Genomic DNA, 17,036 nt, shown 5'->3' on the forward strand with positions numbered 1-17,036 from the left:
AGAGTAGACAAGGATGGGTCTCTGGGTCAGATTCACATCTTGCAACTCTTTGATGAGACGCTCCCATTGTAGGTTTTTAATTTTTCTCTTTCCTTTAATTACCTCTTCCCAGTCCTGGCATTGTAAAGAGTTTTTGTTCTTCTGAAATATTGGTGGTTTTTTTTGTTTGTTTGTTTGTTTTTTCCTTATTTCTGATATGAGGCCAGCTGAAGCAACAGTGTGTGTGTGTGTGTGTGAGTGTGTGTGTGTGTGTGTTTGTTTATGAAAGGCTATGTGGATAGATAGTGAAGGGAGCAATAGTAGAATCTTCTAAAAATATTTTCCACTCAACAGACTAGGAAATTTGGGGGAAAACGAAAAGAAACTGATCTGTGTGCATGACAAAGAAACCATTACAGATGATATAGTCAGGAAATTCCCCAGAACTTCAGGATAAGATAGTGGGAAGGGAACTGGACCAGGATAAGTTAACCGAGTAGCTTTGTAACCTTGTGCAATTCACTTTGTCTGAACGGTACACTCAGTACCGTTGGGTGATTTACTAGTACATGGTGCCTATGAATTCTAAGGCTTGACACGTATGCGGTGCATAATGAGACATTTAAATGGCTGTGATAACACTTATTAGCATATGGGGAGTATGTCACAATCTTCATTGCTATTACTTCCCCATTCTCAGAGGAGAACAAGGACAAGGACTTGGCAGGAAAAAGTGCAGAGGATGGATTCTCAAGCATTAGAACCAAAGGCAGATGCAGTCCCTCAGGATGAGACAATAGCCCCAGGTCCTGTGTTTGGAGTTTGACATATGGGAATGAGCAGAGGACAGAGGGGTTGGGGAATTCAAGAAGCAGAACAAGAGAATTTCATTGGCACAGAATAAATAGTGAGAGGGCTTGGGGAATTTAGGGAATTAGAGCATCAGAAGGGATAGTGGATTGTAATAGGAGTTCCTGTGGACAAACTATCTGGGTTCCATTCAAAATTAGAAAAAAGTGTTTGTCTAGCTGGTGTGGCTCAGTTGTTGAGTATCAACCTATGAACCAGGAGGTCATGGTTGATTCCCGATAGGAATCACATGCCTGGGGTGTTGGGCTGGATCCCCAGTAGAGGACATGCAGAAAGCAGCCATCAATGATTCTCTCTCATCATTGATGTGTGGGAGGGGAGCTTGGAACTCCAAGTCTAGCGGAGTGGCTCAGGTTGGGCAAACTTAAATCTGTTCCTGTTCAGGATCTCCCCAGTGAGTGACTTGAAAACTCTCTTTGTTAGTCTTCCAAGTGTCTATGTGGTAACTATTTAGTCAGATGTCTGTGCAAATATCTTAAGCACAAATGTTCTCAGAGGTGCTACAGTATAAACCCTTGACTCCCAGCCTTTTTTTGGTGTGTGTGCCATGCCTCACCTAAACATCTCTAAAATCCTGATATCCCTCCTGTGACATACAATTCTAATTTTAAAAATATATATTTTATTTATTTTTTACAGAGAGGAAGGAAGGGAGAGGGATAGAGAGCTAGAAACACCACCGATGAGAGAGAAACATCGACCAGCTGACTCCTGCACACCCCCTACCGGGGATGTGCCCGCAACCAATGTACATGCCCTTGACCGGAATCGAACCTGGGACCTTTCAGTCGGCAGGCCAATGCTCTATCCACTGAGCCAAACCGGTTTTGGCTATAATTCTTATTATTCAAAAAGGGAACTCCTCTTCAAGCAGAGGAAGCCTAAAAGGCCAGTAACTTGGTCTAAACAAGCTTCCAAAGAACATGGCATCCATGAAAGAGAAAAATAAAAGAATGAAAGGACAGCTGAAGTCCTGAGGAAGAATAGAAATACATAAATATGTCTATATATATATATATATATATATATATATATATATATACTGATATGAGGCCCCTAGAACCATAAGAAATGCAAAAAATCACTGTTAATAACTCATTCTCAAATTGCCCCCCTTAACAGTCAAATTCCCTCCCCTGTGGGTTGTGTGCCCCACATTGTGAACTGTTGTAACCCATCAGGAAAAGATAAGAATTTCCTTAACTTCTACATGTGCAAGTTTGCAACTTCACACTCGTGGCAGGACTGAGTTCTCAGTTCTCTTCTCTCTTTGGTTGCTTTGTGTCATCATAGTAGAGAGAGGACCTTTTAGTTTAATAAATCTTCAAAGTTATGCTGTAAGAAATGATCGGTATTAGCCAGAGACTTGTCTATTTTATAGATGCTAAGAACCTGGAAGATTTAAGCCTAAAGCCAACCAGCTATGACCCATTCTTATGGGTCTCGGCATTGAGAAAGACAAATTAGTTTTCATCATAGGCTCCTGAGAAAGATGGGAACCTCAGGCCTGGGGTGAGGACAGAGACTGCATGAGTGTGTGTGTGTGTGTGTGTGTGTGTGTGTGTGTGTGTGGTGCAGAACAGACAGGAAAGGAAAGAGGAAGGTAGACCAGAAAAAGGGCCTCCCAGGCACCCATCTCTGTGTGGACCAAAGCAAAAAACCACATGTTAATCTTTAGAGCCAACCTCGTTCCTCTCCTGTAGGCTTCATATCAGATTTGTCTCCTTAGGCCTGCCAGGATATAAATAAGACTTAGTTTTGAGTCAAATATAATGACTCGTCCCCTAGGTGTGCAACACCTCTTTCTAAACTTTAAAGATTACTGACTTTCAGGACTCAGTGAAAGCAACACCCTCCTCTCCTCAGTGTGTGTGTGTGTGTGTGTGTGTGTGTGTGTGTGTGTGTGACTTATTCAATAACAGGACTCTGAAGACTCTTAGTTTGCCATGAAAAACCTCTATTATCGATTTAAAAGCAGTATGTTTTTGTAAATTACCGAGCTACAAAAAACCATCATTTAACACAAAATTTAAAATATGAAGCCTCTGCCAAAATCGGTTTGGCTCAGTGGATAGAGTGTCAGTCTGCGGACTGGGGGGTCCTGGGTTCGATTCCGGTCAGGGGCATGTACCTTGGTTGCGAGCACATCCCCAGTAGGGACTGTGCAGGAGGCAGCTGAGCGATGTTTCTCTCTCTTCGATGTTTCTAACTCTCTATCTCTCTCCTGTCCTCTCTGTAAAAAACATCAATAAAATATATTAATAAAATATGAAGCCTCTAGCATGGAATAGACTGCAAAAATCTCAGAGGGAGGTTAGAAAGGTGGGAAGAGATCAACCAAAGAACTTGCATGCATGTATGCACTATTGATGGACTCAGACATTAGGGTGATGAAGGCCTTCGGCAGGGCAATGGGGGGCTAGAAGGAGTTAATGGGGAAAAAGGAGACATATGTAATACTTTCAACAATAAAGATATAATTTTTTATAAAAGAAAAATATACGAAGATTCTATTCATTAACATGTGCTTCCACTCACTTTACTTCATTTATGTAATGTTTCTCACCATTGCCTCAGCAGGCAGAGCCACTCATTACCTCTGTCTTACTCTAAGAATGCGGAGACCTCAAAAGCAGTAACTGTACTCACACTTACACTCTAATTCCAGAGGTGTTTGCTCTCTGGTGAAACCGGGTTAGTTAGCACTGGCATCCTCTTTCTGAAACTGGCGATTTGGCTCCCTGGTCAAACTCATTTTCCCACAGCCTTCGCTCAGCTATCCCAATGATTTCCCGCGCGGCCTCACATTCCAAACTAAAAACACCCTCCTGAGCCTTTTCTATACATTTTACACATTTCTGCACCAACCTTTCAATCTCCTTTACACTTAGCAAACCCATTATCCATAACAGAGACTATTGAAATCGATGTAGTTAAATGGACCCAAAACTGATCTCAACAGAGCGCTGGCATATTCGATGGCTGTCCGCAGAGAGCACTGTCAGGGCTTTGCAGACGAACAGGGAAAGTAGGTTGATGGAGAAATGGGTCAGAAAACATTCACGTTTTCCTTTACTTCCTTTTTGCATTTTCATGAAAATTGTGATATGATGCCACTAAAATAATTTTTAAAATTGAAAAATAATCACCTTAATCTTACCACTGACACACAAATTAGTTTTGCATTTTTTCACACTCTTTTCTAGTTTTTGCTGTATGTACAATTGAAAAAAATATTTTAAATATAGTAATCCGACAATTATGTGTTTTTTCCACTTGATACTCTTTATACTATATTATCAATATTTCTCATGTTTTTACATTTTTTCATATTTTTACCTTTCAGTGTTGTCATAATCTTTCATTATATATATATATATATATATATATATATATATATATATATATATATATATAAAAGGCTAAGTGACCGACTGTCCATCCATCTGACCGGCTGGCCAGTACATATGCTGCACACTGGCTATTTAAAAATAAATATTGAGCTCTAACCGGTTTGGCTCAGTGGATAGAGCAGCAGCCTGCAGACTGAAGGGTCCCAGGTTCAATTCTGGTCAAGGGCATGTACCTTAGTTGCAGGTACATCCCCATTAGGAGGTGTGCAGGAGGCAGCTTATCGATGTTTCTCTCATCGATGTTTTTAACTCTCTATTCCTCTCCCTCCTCTCTGTAGAAAATATATAAACAAAACAAAACAACATGTTGACTCTCATATGAGTGATATATATAAAGCTCTTGCTGGCGCCAATCACACGTGTGTAAAATGCTATATGATGTACAAAAGGAAGCCCAATCTGAAGCAGCAATGAAAGGTATTGCTCCCATGGAAGTAGCAATGGAGATTAAATATGACCATAATAGTGATCCAGGTAGATATAATTAACCAAAGTTGCAGTCATATTCAGCAACTAAGACGGAGAACCTCTTTTTGAAAGGGACTTGCTCATTCATTATAAATGAGATCCCAATCATTTGAATGCCACTAAAATGAAACAAATCAGTTATAGTAAATGGGGTCTTTGTAATGGTACTGGATTTATTATCAAAAGATTGTGACTTAACATAATTGAAGCTGAAGTATTAACAGGATCTGCGGAAGGAGAGGTTGCTCTGATTCCAAGAATTGATTTGTCCCTGCCTGACACTGGCCTCCCATTTAAATTAATTCGAAGACAGTTTCCTGTGATGCCAGCATTTGTGATGACTATTAATAAATCACAAGGACAAACTCTAGAAGAGTAGGACTATTCCTACCTGAACCTGTTTTCGGACATGGTCAGTTATATGTTGCTTTCTCTCAAGTTTGAAGAGTGTGTGACGTTAAAGTTGTAAATATTTCACCACAAGGAAAATCAGTCAAGCACTCTGAAAGTGTTTTCACTCTTAATGTGGTACATAAGGAGATATTAGAATAAGTTTAATCACTTTATCAGTCATTGTTTTTATCAATGTTTTTCTATCATGTCTTTGTTGTAATTGTTTATTTATTAATCAATTTATATATTATTTTCATATACATTTTACTAATTTTCTTTCATCTCTGACACTTATAGAGAAATGGTGAATATTGATATTAAATTATTTCTTTTAATTAATTTCCTTTCAATGTGCATGTGCATGAATCCATGCACCAGGCCACTGGTGTTTAATATTTCCTTATTATTAAACAGTAGCCATGTCTACCCAGCATTGCTCAGGATAATTATTAACCACTGGTAAGTACAATTTAATAGACATAAGAAAAACAAATAATAAAAACAAATAATAGAAACAAACACTGTCTCATCAGTGTGAACCCAGAGAAGAAAGATACCTACTAAAATAGGCTCCTGTAAAAAAATCAATAAAATATATTAAAAATATATTTTTTATTGATTTCAGAGAGGAAGGCAGAGGGAGAGAGAGATAGAAACCTCAGTGTGGAGAGAGAATCATTGATCAGCTGTCTCCTGCACATCCCCAATTGGGACTGAGCCCACAACCCAGGCATGTGCCCTGACCAGGATACAAACCGTGACCTCTTGGCTCAACCACTGAGCCATGCCGGCCGGGAGAAGCAGTTTTGTACTGGCAAGAAGGTTTTGCTGGAAGTGGGCAGGAAGGAATAGCGCTAGGGTTTAGGACATTGCTGGAGCAGCTTGAGGGCTGAGTGCTGCTGGGTGTCAGTGGAGAGGCAAAAGCAGGGTAGTGTGGATCAAAGCATAAAAGGCTGGAACCTAGTGAGGTGACTTTTAGACCCATTGACTCCTTTCCCTGGAAATGCAAAGTTGTTCTGTCCCAGTGAGTCTGTTTTCTCTAAAGCCGTTCCTAGTATTAGGGTCTATGAATCCTTTATTCCTCCAACATTAATCAAAAACTTCATACGTGACCAAATCTGTGCTCGGTAAATTAGAGTGTAGTGAACTCAAGTGACAGACAGATGGAAAGTGACAGAGGCATGGGATGCCGTGGGAATGCACCTGTCCCAGCTGGTGAAGGCAAGAAACTTCCTGGAGGCCGAAACCAGTTTGGCTAAGTAGAAAGAGCGTCGGCCTGCGGACTGAAAGGTCCCGGGTTCGATTCTGGTCAAGGGCATGTACCTTGGTTGCAGGCACATCCCCAGTAGAGGGTATGCAAGAGGCAGCTGATCAATGATTCTCTCTCATCGATGTTTCTAACTCTCTATCCTGCTTCCTTCCTCTGTAAAAAATAAATAAATAAATAAATATGTATTTATATATATAAAAAAATTTCCTGGAGGAGGTGATGGTGGAGTTGAGTCTTAAAGGATGAGCAGGATTCAGAGGGTAATGGAAGAGGGAAGAGTTGTCTCCGTAGAAGAGGTGGGAACAGCGGAGGACCTTGAGTACCACTGGTTCTGTCCTCAGGAACCAAAAGCAGGGCACGTGGTCCCGAGATGTGGCTGGGGAGGGAGCCAGGGTCCTTGGGTATCATTTTAAAGAGCTTGTGTTTTCTACATACCATTTTATTTTTATTTATTTTTTTAAAATATTGTTATTGATTTCCGAGAGGAAAGGAGAAGGAGAGAGATAGAATCATCAATGATGAGAGAGAATCTTTGATTGGCTGCCTACTGCACATCCCCTACAGGGAATTGAGCCCACAACCCAGGCATGTGCCCTTGACTGGATTTGAACCTGGGACCCTTCAGTCTCCAGGCCAACTCTATTCACTGAGCCAAACCAGCTAAGTCTTCTACATACCATTTTAGCCAAGAATGGCTTTGGGTGTGTGCCAGTCTCCACTCACAGCCAAGAATCTGGTCCTGATTTCCCCACACCTTGAACTTTCTTTCCCTGTGAGGCTCAGAGCACCTTGCTGTGGAGGGTGACCGCTAGCTGTCGCTATTGAACAGCTCTAGCCCCCCATAGCTCAAAGCCAATGGTGTCTGGCTGCTACCAGGTGGCCCTACCAGATGACTGAGTCTCGACACCCCCGCTCCCCCGCTCCATCCAGGCCCCCACTAGGTCTGTTTGTCCGCCCTGGGTGGTGACTCAGAAGGAGGCAGGCTGTGAAGAGAGAGCAGCAGGCGGTAGCCCCAGAGCAGAAAGAGCATAGGCACGAATTGGGGAAAGAAATTGTGGTGCAGTGAGGCACACACCACCACCAGCCACTAGGTGGCGAGGCTGCCTCTAACGGTGAAAAGGAGGCCTGTGAAAAAGTCTTTCATTTGAACAGCTTTGCTCTGGCCCTGGGGTGGCATAGCTCTTTGTCCACTGTTACCTGGAATTCAGGGCCCACAGGGCTGTCCAAGGACAGTAGCAGGGAGATCCACCCACCCAACAGTCCCAGGTGAGCCACGCAGGGCACAGACAGACACGTCAACACTCGGGTTTTCTGGGTCCTTCAGGCCTCTGGTTCCAGGACATGCAACAGGCCAACGTGCCCTCTCCTCTGGCTTCTGTTTCCTGTTTTCCTTCTCAGAAACTCCAATCTCCAAAGCCTCTCCAACCCAGTAGGTTTTGACCTGGCGCTTTTCTGTTTGTTTGTGAGTTTTCCCCCAAAATCCATCTCCCTCTTTGCCTTCTCGGGGACATTATCTGTTGTTCTGGATCTGTGCAGAGCTGGCTTTTCCCTCCTGTGAGCTTGGGATTCTAAGTCCTGTTGAGCCTTTTTGGAAATTCTCTCCTTTCTCGTCTGCCTTATCCCTTACATCTGTCCTGTTCCCATCCCTCATAGTTTGTGACAAATACTTCTGGTGGCCTAACAGAACCCCCCCTTTTTTGGGGGGGGGAATGTGCTCCATTTCTCAACCTCTCTTAAAGGGAGAGGTGATCACACGATGTGTGTCTAGCCCCTGGGACGTGAGCTGAAGTCCTGGATAGGACTTCCCAGTGGGCTCTTCCTCTGGGTCAGATCCGTCTGGCATGCCCATGTGCCTCTCTCGCCCTTCATATTCCTGTTTTTCTTGCCCGAAACACAGCGTGATGCTGAAGGTGGAGCAGATGTCCTGTGACCACGCAGTGACAAGGAGGAGGATGGACAGTTGAGTGGGAAGACAGAAGGAGCCGGCTCTGTAAGGCTCTGGTCTGTCCTTCCCAGACGTCTTGTGATGGGAGGAAAATAAACGTCTACTTGCTTCAGCCACTGACAGTGGGCTTTTCTGTTGCTCCCAGAGGAGTGCGGTGCTAGCAAACATGAAGGTCAACTCGCTGACCCGTTAGACAAGGCTGTTGGCTTCCTGCAAGACGCAGACACCTTGAGAGTTGAGGGGTGTGAACATCCCCTCTTTGGGAGCCCTTGTTCCCCCTCTTTCCCTGGCAGCGGCAGAAATGAGCTGGTCTGTTACTTTCAAGTCCTTGGAGGAGGAGAGAGGCGTTGTGCTGGGCCTTTAAGAACAGCTACTTATGCCAAGAATGTGGAGAGAGAAAATCAGGGCGGTGCAGCTGGAGCCGGCTGAGCAGGTTAGAGAGAGCTGCTGGTGCATATCTCTTCTCACAAACGCTGGGTCATGCCAACAGGTGGCTTGAAACCCACCGCGGTGAGAGTGTTTATATCATGGGCACAGCACACATCGCACACCAGGGCTTTCCCCCTTTCCTTTTCTTTTTTCTGGAGCGCCAGTTGTTACACATTCACCAACGCATTCTTGGAAAGATCAAAGGTTTCATTTATTAACAACATCAGTATTATTTCATGGCTTCTCTTACTTCCCCCATGCGGTCCACTGAGGGACAAGTGAGCAGAACCAGGGAGCTGCTGATTTATACTGAACACACATGCCACGGAAAGGCATGTATGTGTATGATATTTTAACAAAAATGGATTATATTATACCTATTTGTAAGCAACTTGTTTTATATACTTAACAGTATGTCATGGAGATCCTTGCATGTTTGTACATAGAAATCCGCCTCATCCCTTTCTGTCATGATATAGTGATTTCATAATATGGATGGCCCATGGGTAGACATTAAAGTTTTTAATTTTTTGGTTAGGGTTAGCCCTAACCACAAATGTGATGTTTAGGGGGAAAAAAAGGTTTTCGCAGTAAGAGAATATCTTTGTTTTCTTAAAAAATGGCTGGATGGCTTCAAGTTAGAGTCAGAATTCACTTTGCATGATCAATGAGGGGAGGGGAAAGCCAACGGGAGTTGAATTCCCCTGGGGGTCAGAGCCATATTAGAGGTGGAGCCAGGAGGAAGCACTTTGAAGTAGACATGACCAAAGGAGGTGTTTGGAGTTAGATGATGCATACTGAATGAATGTAAACTCATTCTTTCTTTTTTAAAAAAATACATTTTATTTTTATTATTATTATTATTATTATTATTTATTTATTTTTTTTTACAGAGAGGAAGAGTTAGAAACATCGATGAGAGAAAGGCCAATCAGCTGCCTCCTGCACACCCCCTACTGGGGATGTGCCTGCAACCAAGGTACATGCCCTTGACCAGAATCAAACCTGGGACCCATGAGTCCGTAGGCTGTCACTCTATCTACTGAGCCAAACCAGTTAGGGCCAAACTCAGTCTTTCTTCTTCCTCCAAAATATTAGGCCCATGCAACAGGGCTCACTCAGAGAGCACAGTTGGGGAATTGATGAGTATTGGATGTAGTTTCAGGTGGGTATTCAGTGTGGCGGCTTGGTGAGGATTGGGTAAGGGAACATGATGCAGTGGTTTGGGATTGGTGAGCATAGTGAGTGAGGGTTCCAAAGGTTAATGGTCATTTTATGCTGTCTGTTGAAAAGTTGAGCATTTAAAATGGATTTGCAACATTTATCTTCCTGGACAAAACGTGGCTTGGAGTGGTAAAGTCATGCTGATAAAGACAGTGCAATTGAAATGTCATGCTAATGAAGACGGTAAACGAGGAGCCCTCAATGATTTCAATTCTCAGACCTAATTTTTTTTATGCCCTGGAATCCCTCACATTGGAAGCACTACGTTTGGGAGCATTGAGTTCATGCTGGATACACAGCCTGTCCCTCCAGATCATCCTCCATCCTTTTCCACGCTGCTCTGTGCATGGGGAAAGCTGGCCTGTTTAGTTTATATCCATCTGCTCCCTCGCACCTCTGTTCGGCTACTAGGAAATATCAGCAAGAAATCAGAGAGTGACGAGGGTGAGGCTGGAGTATTTACTCCTCTAGATTCCTCCTTCAAGATCCTTAGTGGGCTGGTTGCATTCCTTGACTGAATGGCATAGCTCCTGCCACACGGCCCTCTCCAAACAGTTCTTTTTATCTCTGGGTTTTCATAACAGTTCTCTCTTCTTTTCCTTGGAAACAGCCTCAACTGGCCCTGATATCCATGTTATCTCTTGTGATTGCCCTTTGGTCTTGCCCACCCTTGTTGTAAATAACCCCCTTGCTATTAAACTCCATTAAAATGATCAAGTTTGCCATCTTTTTCAAGTTCGGGGCCTAACTAGGGTTTTATTGAGTTGTTCATGTGACCAAAGTCTTGCTTTCTATTTGGTTATATTCAGGTGGTACATGGCAAGTGTTGGATAAATACTTGTTGACTGAAGGAATTATTAAATGTGTGAATGGCAGGATTTGAACTCCCACTCCCTCTCTCCAAATGTCTAAAAAACAGTAGAGCAGTCACAGGTAAAGCATTGATGCTTTATGCACTCTGAGTACAACAGATGAGCATAGGCTGTGTGGCTCAAGTTTCTAGAGACTTCCACTGAGGAGAGGGGTGGTTTCCCTAGTGATTCAGACCCAGGGGTCCTCCTTCCTAGAGGAGCAATAACAAAGAATAGAAAAAGTATCTGAAATATACAGACTAGTGAAGACATGATGTCAATTAAATGAAGAGTAGGGTGATTTTTTCAACTCAAAAACAACGAAAAGATTCAAACCACAAAATGAGAAATGAATACTGATAAATTTTATTTGTAAAGGTTATGATTTTAAAGGCACCATACTGAATAGACTAAAGTTATAGCTACCAGTGATGATTTGTCAAGTTTATGTGACCTTTATTACAATTTATTATACTAAGCACCAGAACATTATTATATATGAGGTAAATTTGATATAACTATTTTATAATTTTATACCTATGGTGACTAACAACTTCCCAACTGCAGGTTCCCATTAGGAAAGAAGGAAATCTTACCTTTTGCAACAGCATGGATGGGCCTAGAGAGTATTATGCTAAGTGAAATAAGCCAGTTAACGAAAGACAAGTACCATATGATTTCACTCATATGTTGAATCTAACGAACAAAATAAGCTAACAAACAAAATAGAAACAGACTCGTAGAGAACAGACTGACAGCTATTAGAGGGGCTGAATGAAAAACGGGAAGGGGCTAAGCAAAAACAAGACAGACAAACAAACAACAAAAAGCTCATAGATACTGCAGCTTCATGACATTTAGTGTAATCACATGTGCACCGTGCAAGTGTTAGAGGAACTCCTTCAAATTGGGAGACATGAGGCCTGACTTGTGACTCTCTGGGGAGACTGACTCATTCACCTCTCTGAGTAGATGCCTTCATGGATGGAGCTTAGATAAACATCTGGCAGAACAGTCCCAAAGCTTCCTTATCCTGCCCAGCCCTAAGGACGTTTCTAGTTGTTTATAAATCTTTCCATGTTATAACTTCTTAGGCTGAGAAATTCCAGGAGGATCCTCCCTGGATTTCTCAGCAGGAGGTTGCTCCATCCTAATTTGCCATAATACACTTCCTCTTGGCGCAGAGCTCCCCCTTTGATGATCTCCAGGGCACAGTCTTCCTTTGGAGATGCCTCTGTGCTGAGTATCCCATCCACTGCCTTCATAGCTGAGTCTGTTAAATGACAAGAGAAAGTGTGGGGTTAGTTACCCAAGACTAGTAGTGCCTACATCATTGAAAGGCCTGCTGACCCCAACAACTTAGCAAATAGGGGCTGTTTGCCAGTGCTTCCTCGGAAAGGCCCGTGGGCCCTAAAGGGAACACGTGGAGAAGACTGGGAAGGCTTCGGGTCTGTTGGGCAAAGAGAGGCTTAATACAGGCCCTGTCTTCCTGGGTGAAGATTTGTGGGGGCAGTGAGAGCTAATTAGTTGAGAGATTTGAATCATGTTCTTCTCTTGTGTGTTTTGGTTGGGGTGAGGGAGTAAGGTGGACGAGCGGAGCAGAGAGAAGTAAAAAAGAATGATGCATGATGATTTACAGACTCACCAAAAGAAGAGGACAAGAATCCGGGCTTTGATTCCTTGTCAACATTATCCACTTTTACTCAGAAGGAAACTCTACTATCTTCTCTCACCTTCCAGCTTTTCTTGGTTTTTTTTTTTTTTTTTTTTTTTTTTTGCACAGCTTCTCTCTCTCTCTCTTCCTTGTTTCACTGTGCATCTCTGTCTTTCTCTTTCTCTCTCTCTTGTTCTGTACCTGCTACTCAGTTTAATCAATTACCCTTTAAAATAAAGTTTTCTTATCATAATTGCCACATGTTTTAGCATTTGGGCTTATCAAAAACTTATAAAAATTATGCAGAGTATTCCCTTACATCCATCACCCTACTTCCCCTAATCATAATATCAAATATAATCATTGCACAATGATCAAGAACAGGTGTGGTATAATTGGAACACTATTACTAACTAAACTACAGGCCTTATTTTTTCACTAATACCTTTTTTATGATCTAGGATCTTATCCAGGATTTCACTTACTATTAAGTTCTTCTTATTTCCCATCCAATCTGTGATAGTTCTTCAGTTTTTCTTGACTCTCATGGGTACATTGTTTTCTTATAATTGGACTGAGGTGATGCATTTTTGGCAAGAATACTATGAGCACACTGCTGTGTGTTTTTCAGTGCATCATATCAAGGGGTTCATATTTGACATGTCTTATTACTAGTGATGTTATTAAGGAAAACTTGTATTTGATAAGTCTCGTATAGGAAAATAATGGCCATTGCGAGTCCAAGAGGATATAAGGTGGTCAGATTAGGATCAAGTGATGCGTGTGGTGTCACTCAGTGTATCTGGGGGTAAGAATGGAAAGAAGGGTTCAAAGAGTAGTCAGAGGCCCCACTAGTGACAAGAGCACTTCATTAAATGAGGACTTAGTGCTCTCACTGGCTTTTAGGTCATTACACATGAATAGGGGAGTTCACCACCCTCTACCCACAATTGTAAGACAGATGATCCATCTGCAGGCCATTTATTCCAATCGCTTGACCTTACCTGTGTTTATGAGGCCGAGGATACAGAGAGTGATTGACACATTGACCTTGGTCGCTGAATATTCCTGCCTGATGGAGGAGAAAAACCCATCGAGAGCAAACTTGCTTGCAGAATAGGGAGCAACCAGTGGACTAGCCATTTTCCCTAAATAATAAATAAATAGGTTAATGAGGTGATCCATTATCAGCTGATTTTGGCTTTCTATGTAGCAAGTGTTTTAACTCCGATGGTGTCCCTTAACCCTTTAAGGCATAGTTTCTCTCTACTCCCTACAGAGATTATCATGCTGTGTTGAATTTATAAAAAGAAAAAAAAATTATTTTCCAACCTTAATATGTAAAGAACTCTTAAAAAATACAAACAAATCTCTTTAGGGAACCACTCCAACTCCAGCCTGAATCATGAGTTTTGGCTTGGGATTTGGCTCGGTGTGCAACACAGAATGTCCAACCTGACTATCAGGTACCACTGGGCTACTGATTAACCTAGGACTGATCCAAAGATCTGAGCAGGGTTGCAGAGCAGATTGGTTAGATTTTAGTAAGGCTGGTAAATAAGAGGGAATGAAAAAGAGCCATGTCATCCCACAGCTGCTAACTCTTTTACCTCCAACCCAAGATGTCTGCGGATCCAAGGGTTTGGCAAGAGCTCTCTGCCGGCTTGGCTGGGTGTGGCTCAGTGGTTGAGCATTGATCAATGAGGTCACGGCTCATATTCCCAGGCAGGGCTTGATTCCCAGTGTGGGTTGTGCAGGAGGCAGCAGATCAGTGATTTTAACATTTCTACTATTTTTGGCAGCTAGAATGAAATAATTTATTTCTTAATTAGGCCTTTGTTCTTATGTTAACCACTCTTTCTGCTCAGCTCCTTTGGTTCTCAGGAAGTTAGTCATAAGCTGCTAATAGGGTGTCTGTTTGTCAAGCAGGAGGAGATACCTTCAGGGCCATAAGGATAATTTATGAGTTTGTTTTGTGGAGGGAAAGAATGTCCTCAAGTTAGCTGTGAGCAGCTGCTGTCGCTCAGGAGTCTGATATATATAAGCATCATATGTAACTCAAGAAACAGACTTCTCTCCCTGTTCCCTGAAACACTTCCTCCCAAATCCCCTCACTGCATAAACACTCATTATGTTTGTTATATATGGTACATGCCCTTGACCAGAATCGAACCCGGGACCTTTCAGTCCGCAGGCTGACGCTCTATCTCCTGAGCCAAACCGGTTTCAGCTGGATGCCCTTCTTATCTCACTTGGTCTTGACATCCCCTAGCTGCTCCCTGACACAAAGCTGTCCCATTCTGCTCAAGTTTGACAACTTGAGCCAACAGAGCAATATTTAAGGATGATTATCCCAAGGATGCACAGGGGGCTCGGACATATCTACCCCTGCCTCCCTTGCTTGTAGCCTAACCCTGCCCTCCCGTGGCCTTGCTGACTAGACCTGTGTCAATAATTGTCCTCTCAGTTGAGTGACTTATGGGATTGACCTATGGGATTGACTTATACAATTCAGCTGAGCCAGTTAGACACCTCATCTCTGGAAGGAATTTGGAGTTGGAAGATTGAGAGACCCAGAGAGTTGGCAATGAGGCAGAAATCAAAAGCATATTGAGAGTTGTTATGTTGAGAAAGGGATGTGACAGCCAGGCTGAACTATGCACCAAATGAAGCAGAGGCTAACAGAGAAGAAGAGGGTCAGGTGTGCTAAGAGGAGCAGGTATGGTATAACCACACTCACTCTGGGACATTCTGAGGTTGCCTTATTTCCTGGTGACTTCTCCATAGAAGGCCAACTGTCTCTCCAAAGATGGACTGAGACAAATGTGTGCCCAGTAAGGGCCAGCGATTTGGCACCCCTTCAAAATAATATTCATTAAATATTGCTCAGCATTTACTTAGAGCCTATAGGGCAAGAGCGATTTAATAAATGCCAGAAATAAAAGATTTATTATAAGTATGTATTTACATGGGAGTGCCTGAGCCAGACATCTTCATGGAAAAACATTAAATAATTTATAACTCCTATAGTAGTAAAATCCAGACATATGCATGACTTTCAGGCATACGTCAGCTAACTATTTACAACATTGGTAACTTTGCTTATAGGTTCATAGCCATGTTGAAAAATATCCTGCCGTAAGTGCTCATAAATATATATATGTATATCTATATATATGTATATATGTGTATATATATGTATATATATGTATATATATGTATATATATATATATATATATATTAGTATTTATATCTGTGACTGCATTATATTTGCTGGGTGAAATGGTAGGAACATTTGTTAAGGCTATTGATACATGTTGCCAAATTGCTGTAGACAAAATGAGAAGTGGAGGACTAGATTTAAAAAATCACTTGTGAAAACCAGTAAAAATGAATACAAGAACCATATACCTTTCCACCAACAGTATATGAGAGTGCCTCTCTCACACCTACTTTGTGGACTTAACAAAGTTTTAAACAATTGACAACTTTGTAGGCAGACCAACAAACCAAATTAAACAACAAAAAACAACAGCCCACCCCCACCATGGTATTTAGTAGTTTGAATTTGGTAGTTTAGTTGGTTTAGTCATTTGAACTTATTTGCTTACTTGGGAAGTAGAGACAAGCTCTGTCCTCCTGAAGTCAGAGGAGAACTATTTTGTTTTTGCTACAGGTAGAGACCTATGCCTTACTTTTCTTTTTATTCTAAAAAAAATTTACCCCAAGCTCATGGTACAGTAAGCAGTTCCAAAGTGTGTAAGATAAAAGCTGAAAACCCCTCTTTGTAAGCACAGTTGGGCTCATACTATATATACTGTTCTCTAAATTATTTTTCCTTTGAACATAGGATTTTTATAGTGAGTATGTATACAAATTTACACAGTATTGCACTACATTGTAGTGACTACAATTAAAGAACTTGTTGCTAGTGGTGAATATTCATTCAGGTTGCTTTCAGTGTTGTTGTTGTTGTTTTAAATTAAATTTTATTGGGGGTGACATTGGTCAACATGAACATATAGGTTTCAGGTGCGAATTTCTAAGTTATAAAATCTGTATATAGCACCAGGCACCCACCACCCAAAGTCAAATCTTCTGCTGTCACCTCATGTTAGGAATCCCTTCTCCCTACACAGCTGTTTGTGTTTGTAAGTTTCAGTTTTATATCCCACATATGAGTGAAGTCAATGGTTCTTAGCTTTTGCTGTTTGACTTATTTCACTTAGCATAATGTTCTCCAGGTCCATCCATGTTGTTGTAAACGACGTTATTTCGTCTTTCCTTACGGCTGAGTAGTGTTCCATTGTGTATATGTATCACATCTTCTTCATCCAGTCTTCTATCACAGGGTACTTTGGCTGTTTGCAGTGTGTGTTTTATTCCTGGAAACAATGTCCTAGCAATTGCTGACGCTGGGATGTAGGCTTCGTGTGGGCGAACACCTGATCTCACCTGGCCTCTTTTGCTGGCTGCCATTGCCCAGCATCTGGCACGGGGCCTGGCTCCAAGGGGGCCCTCCACACATATTTTGTGAGT

The 17,036-nt window shown here is 42.0% G+C and overlaps 1 protein-coding gene across 1 annotated transcript in view; it reads right to left on the minus strand.

Moving 5' to 3' along the window:
* Positions 1 to 11,185: 11,185 nt before the first annotated feature.
* HSD11B1 (hydroxysteroid 11-beta dehydrogenase 1) overlaps positions 11,186 to 17,036 on the minus strand; it is a 30,014-nt gene continuing 24,163 nt past the window's right edge. The window contains exons 6-7 of the mRNA XM_084865764.1: positions 13,501 to 13,644; positions 11,186 to 12,115 (exon numbers count right to left, since the gene is read on the minus strand). Coding sequence (XP_084721890.1) covers positions 11,898 to 12,115; positions 13,501 to 13,644 — 362 coding nt within the window. The 3' untranslated portion in view covers positions 11,186 to 11,897. The remainder of the gene's footprint in view (positions 12,116 to 13,500; positions 13,645 to 17,036) is intronic.

Source organism: Pipistrellus hanaki (assembly GCF_964339955.1).
Source record: "Pipistrellus hanaki genome assembly, chromosome: 18".
In the NCBI taxonomy this organism is placed as follows: Eukaryota; Metazoa; Chordata; class Mammalia; order Chiroptera; family Vespertilionidae; genus Pipistrellus; species Pipistrellus hanaki.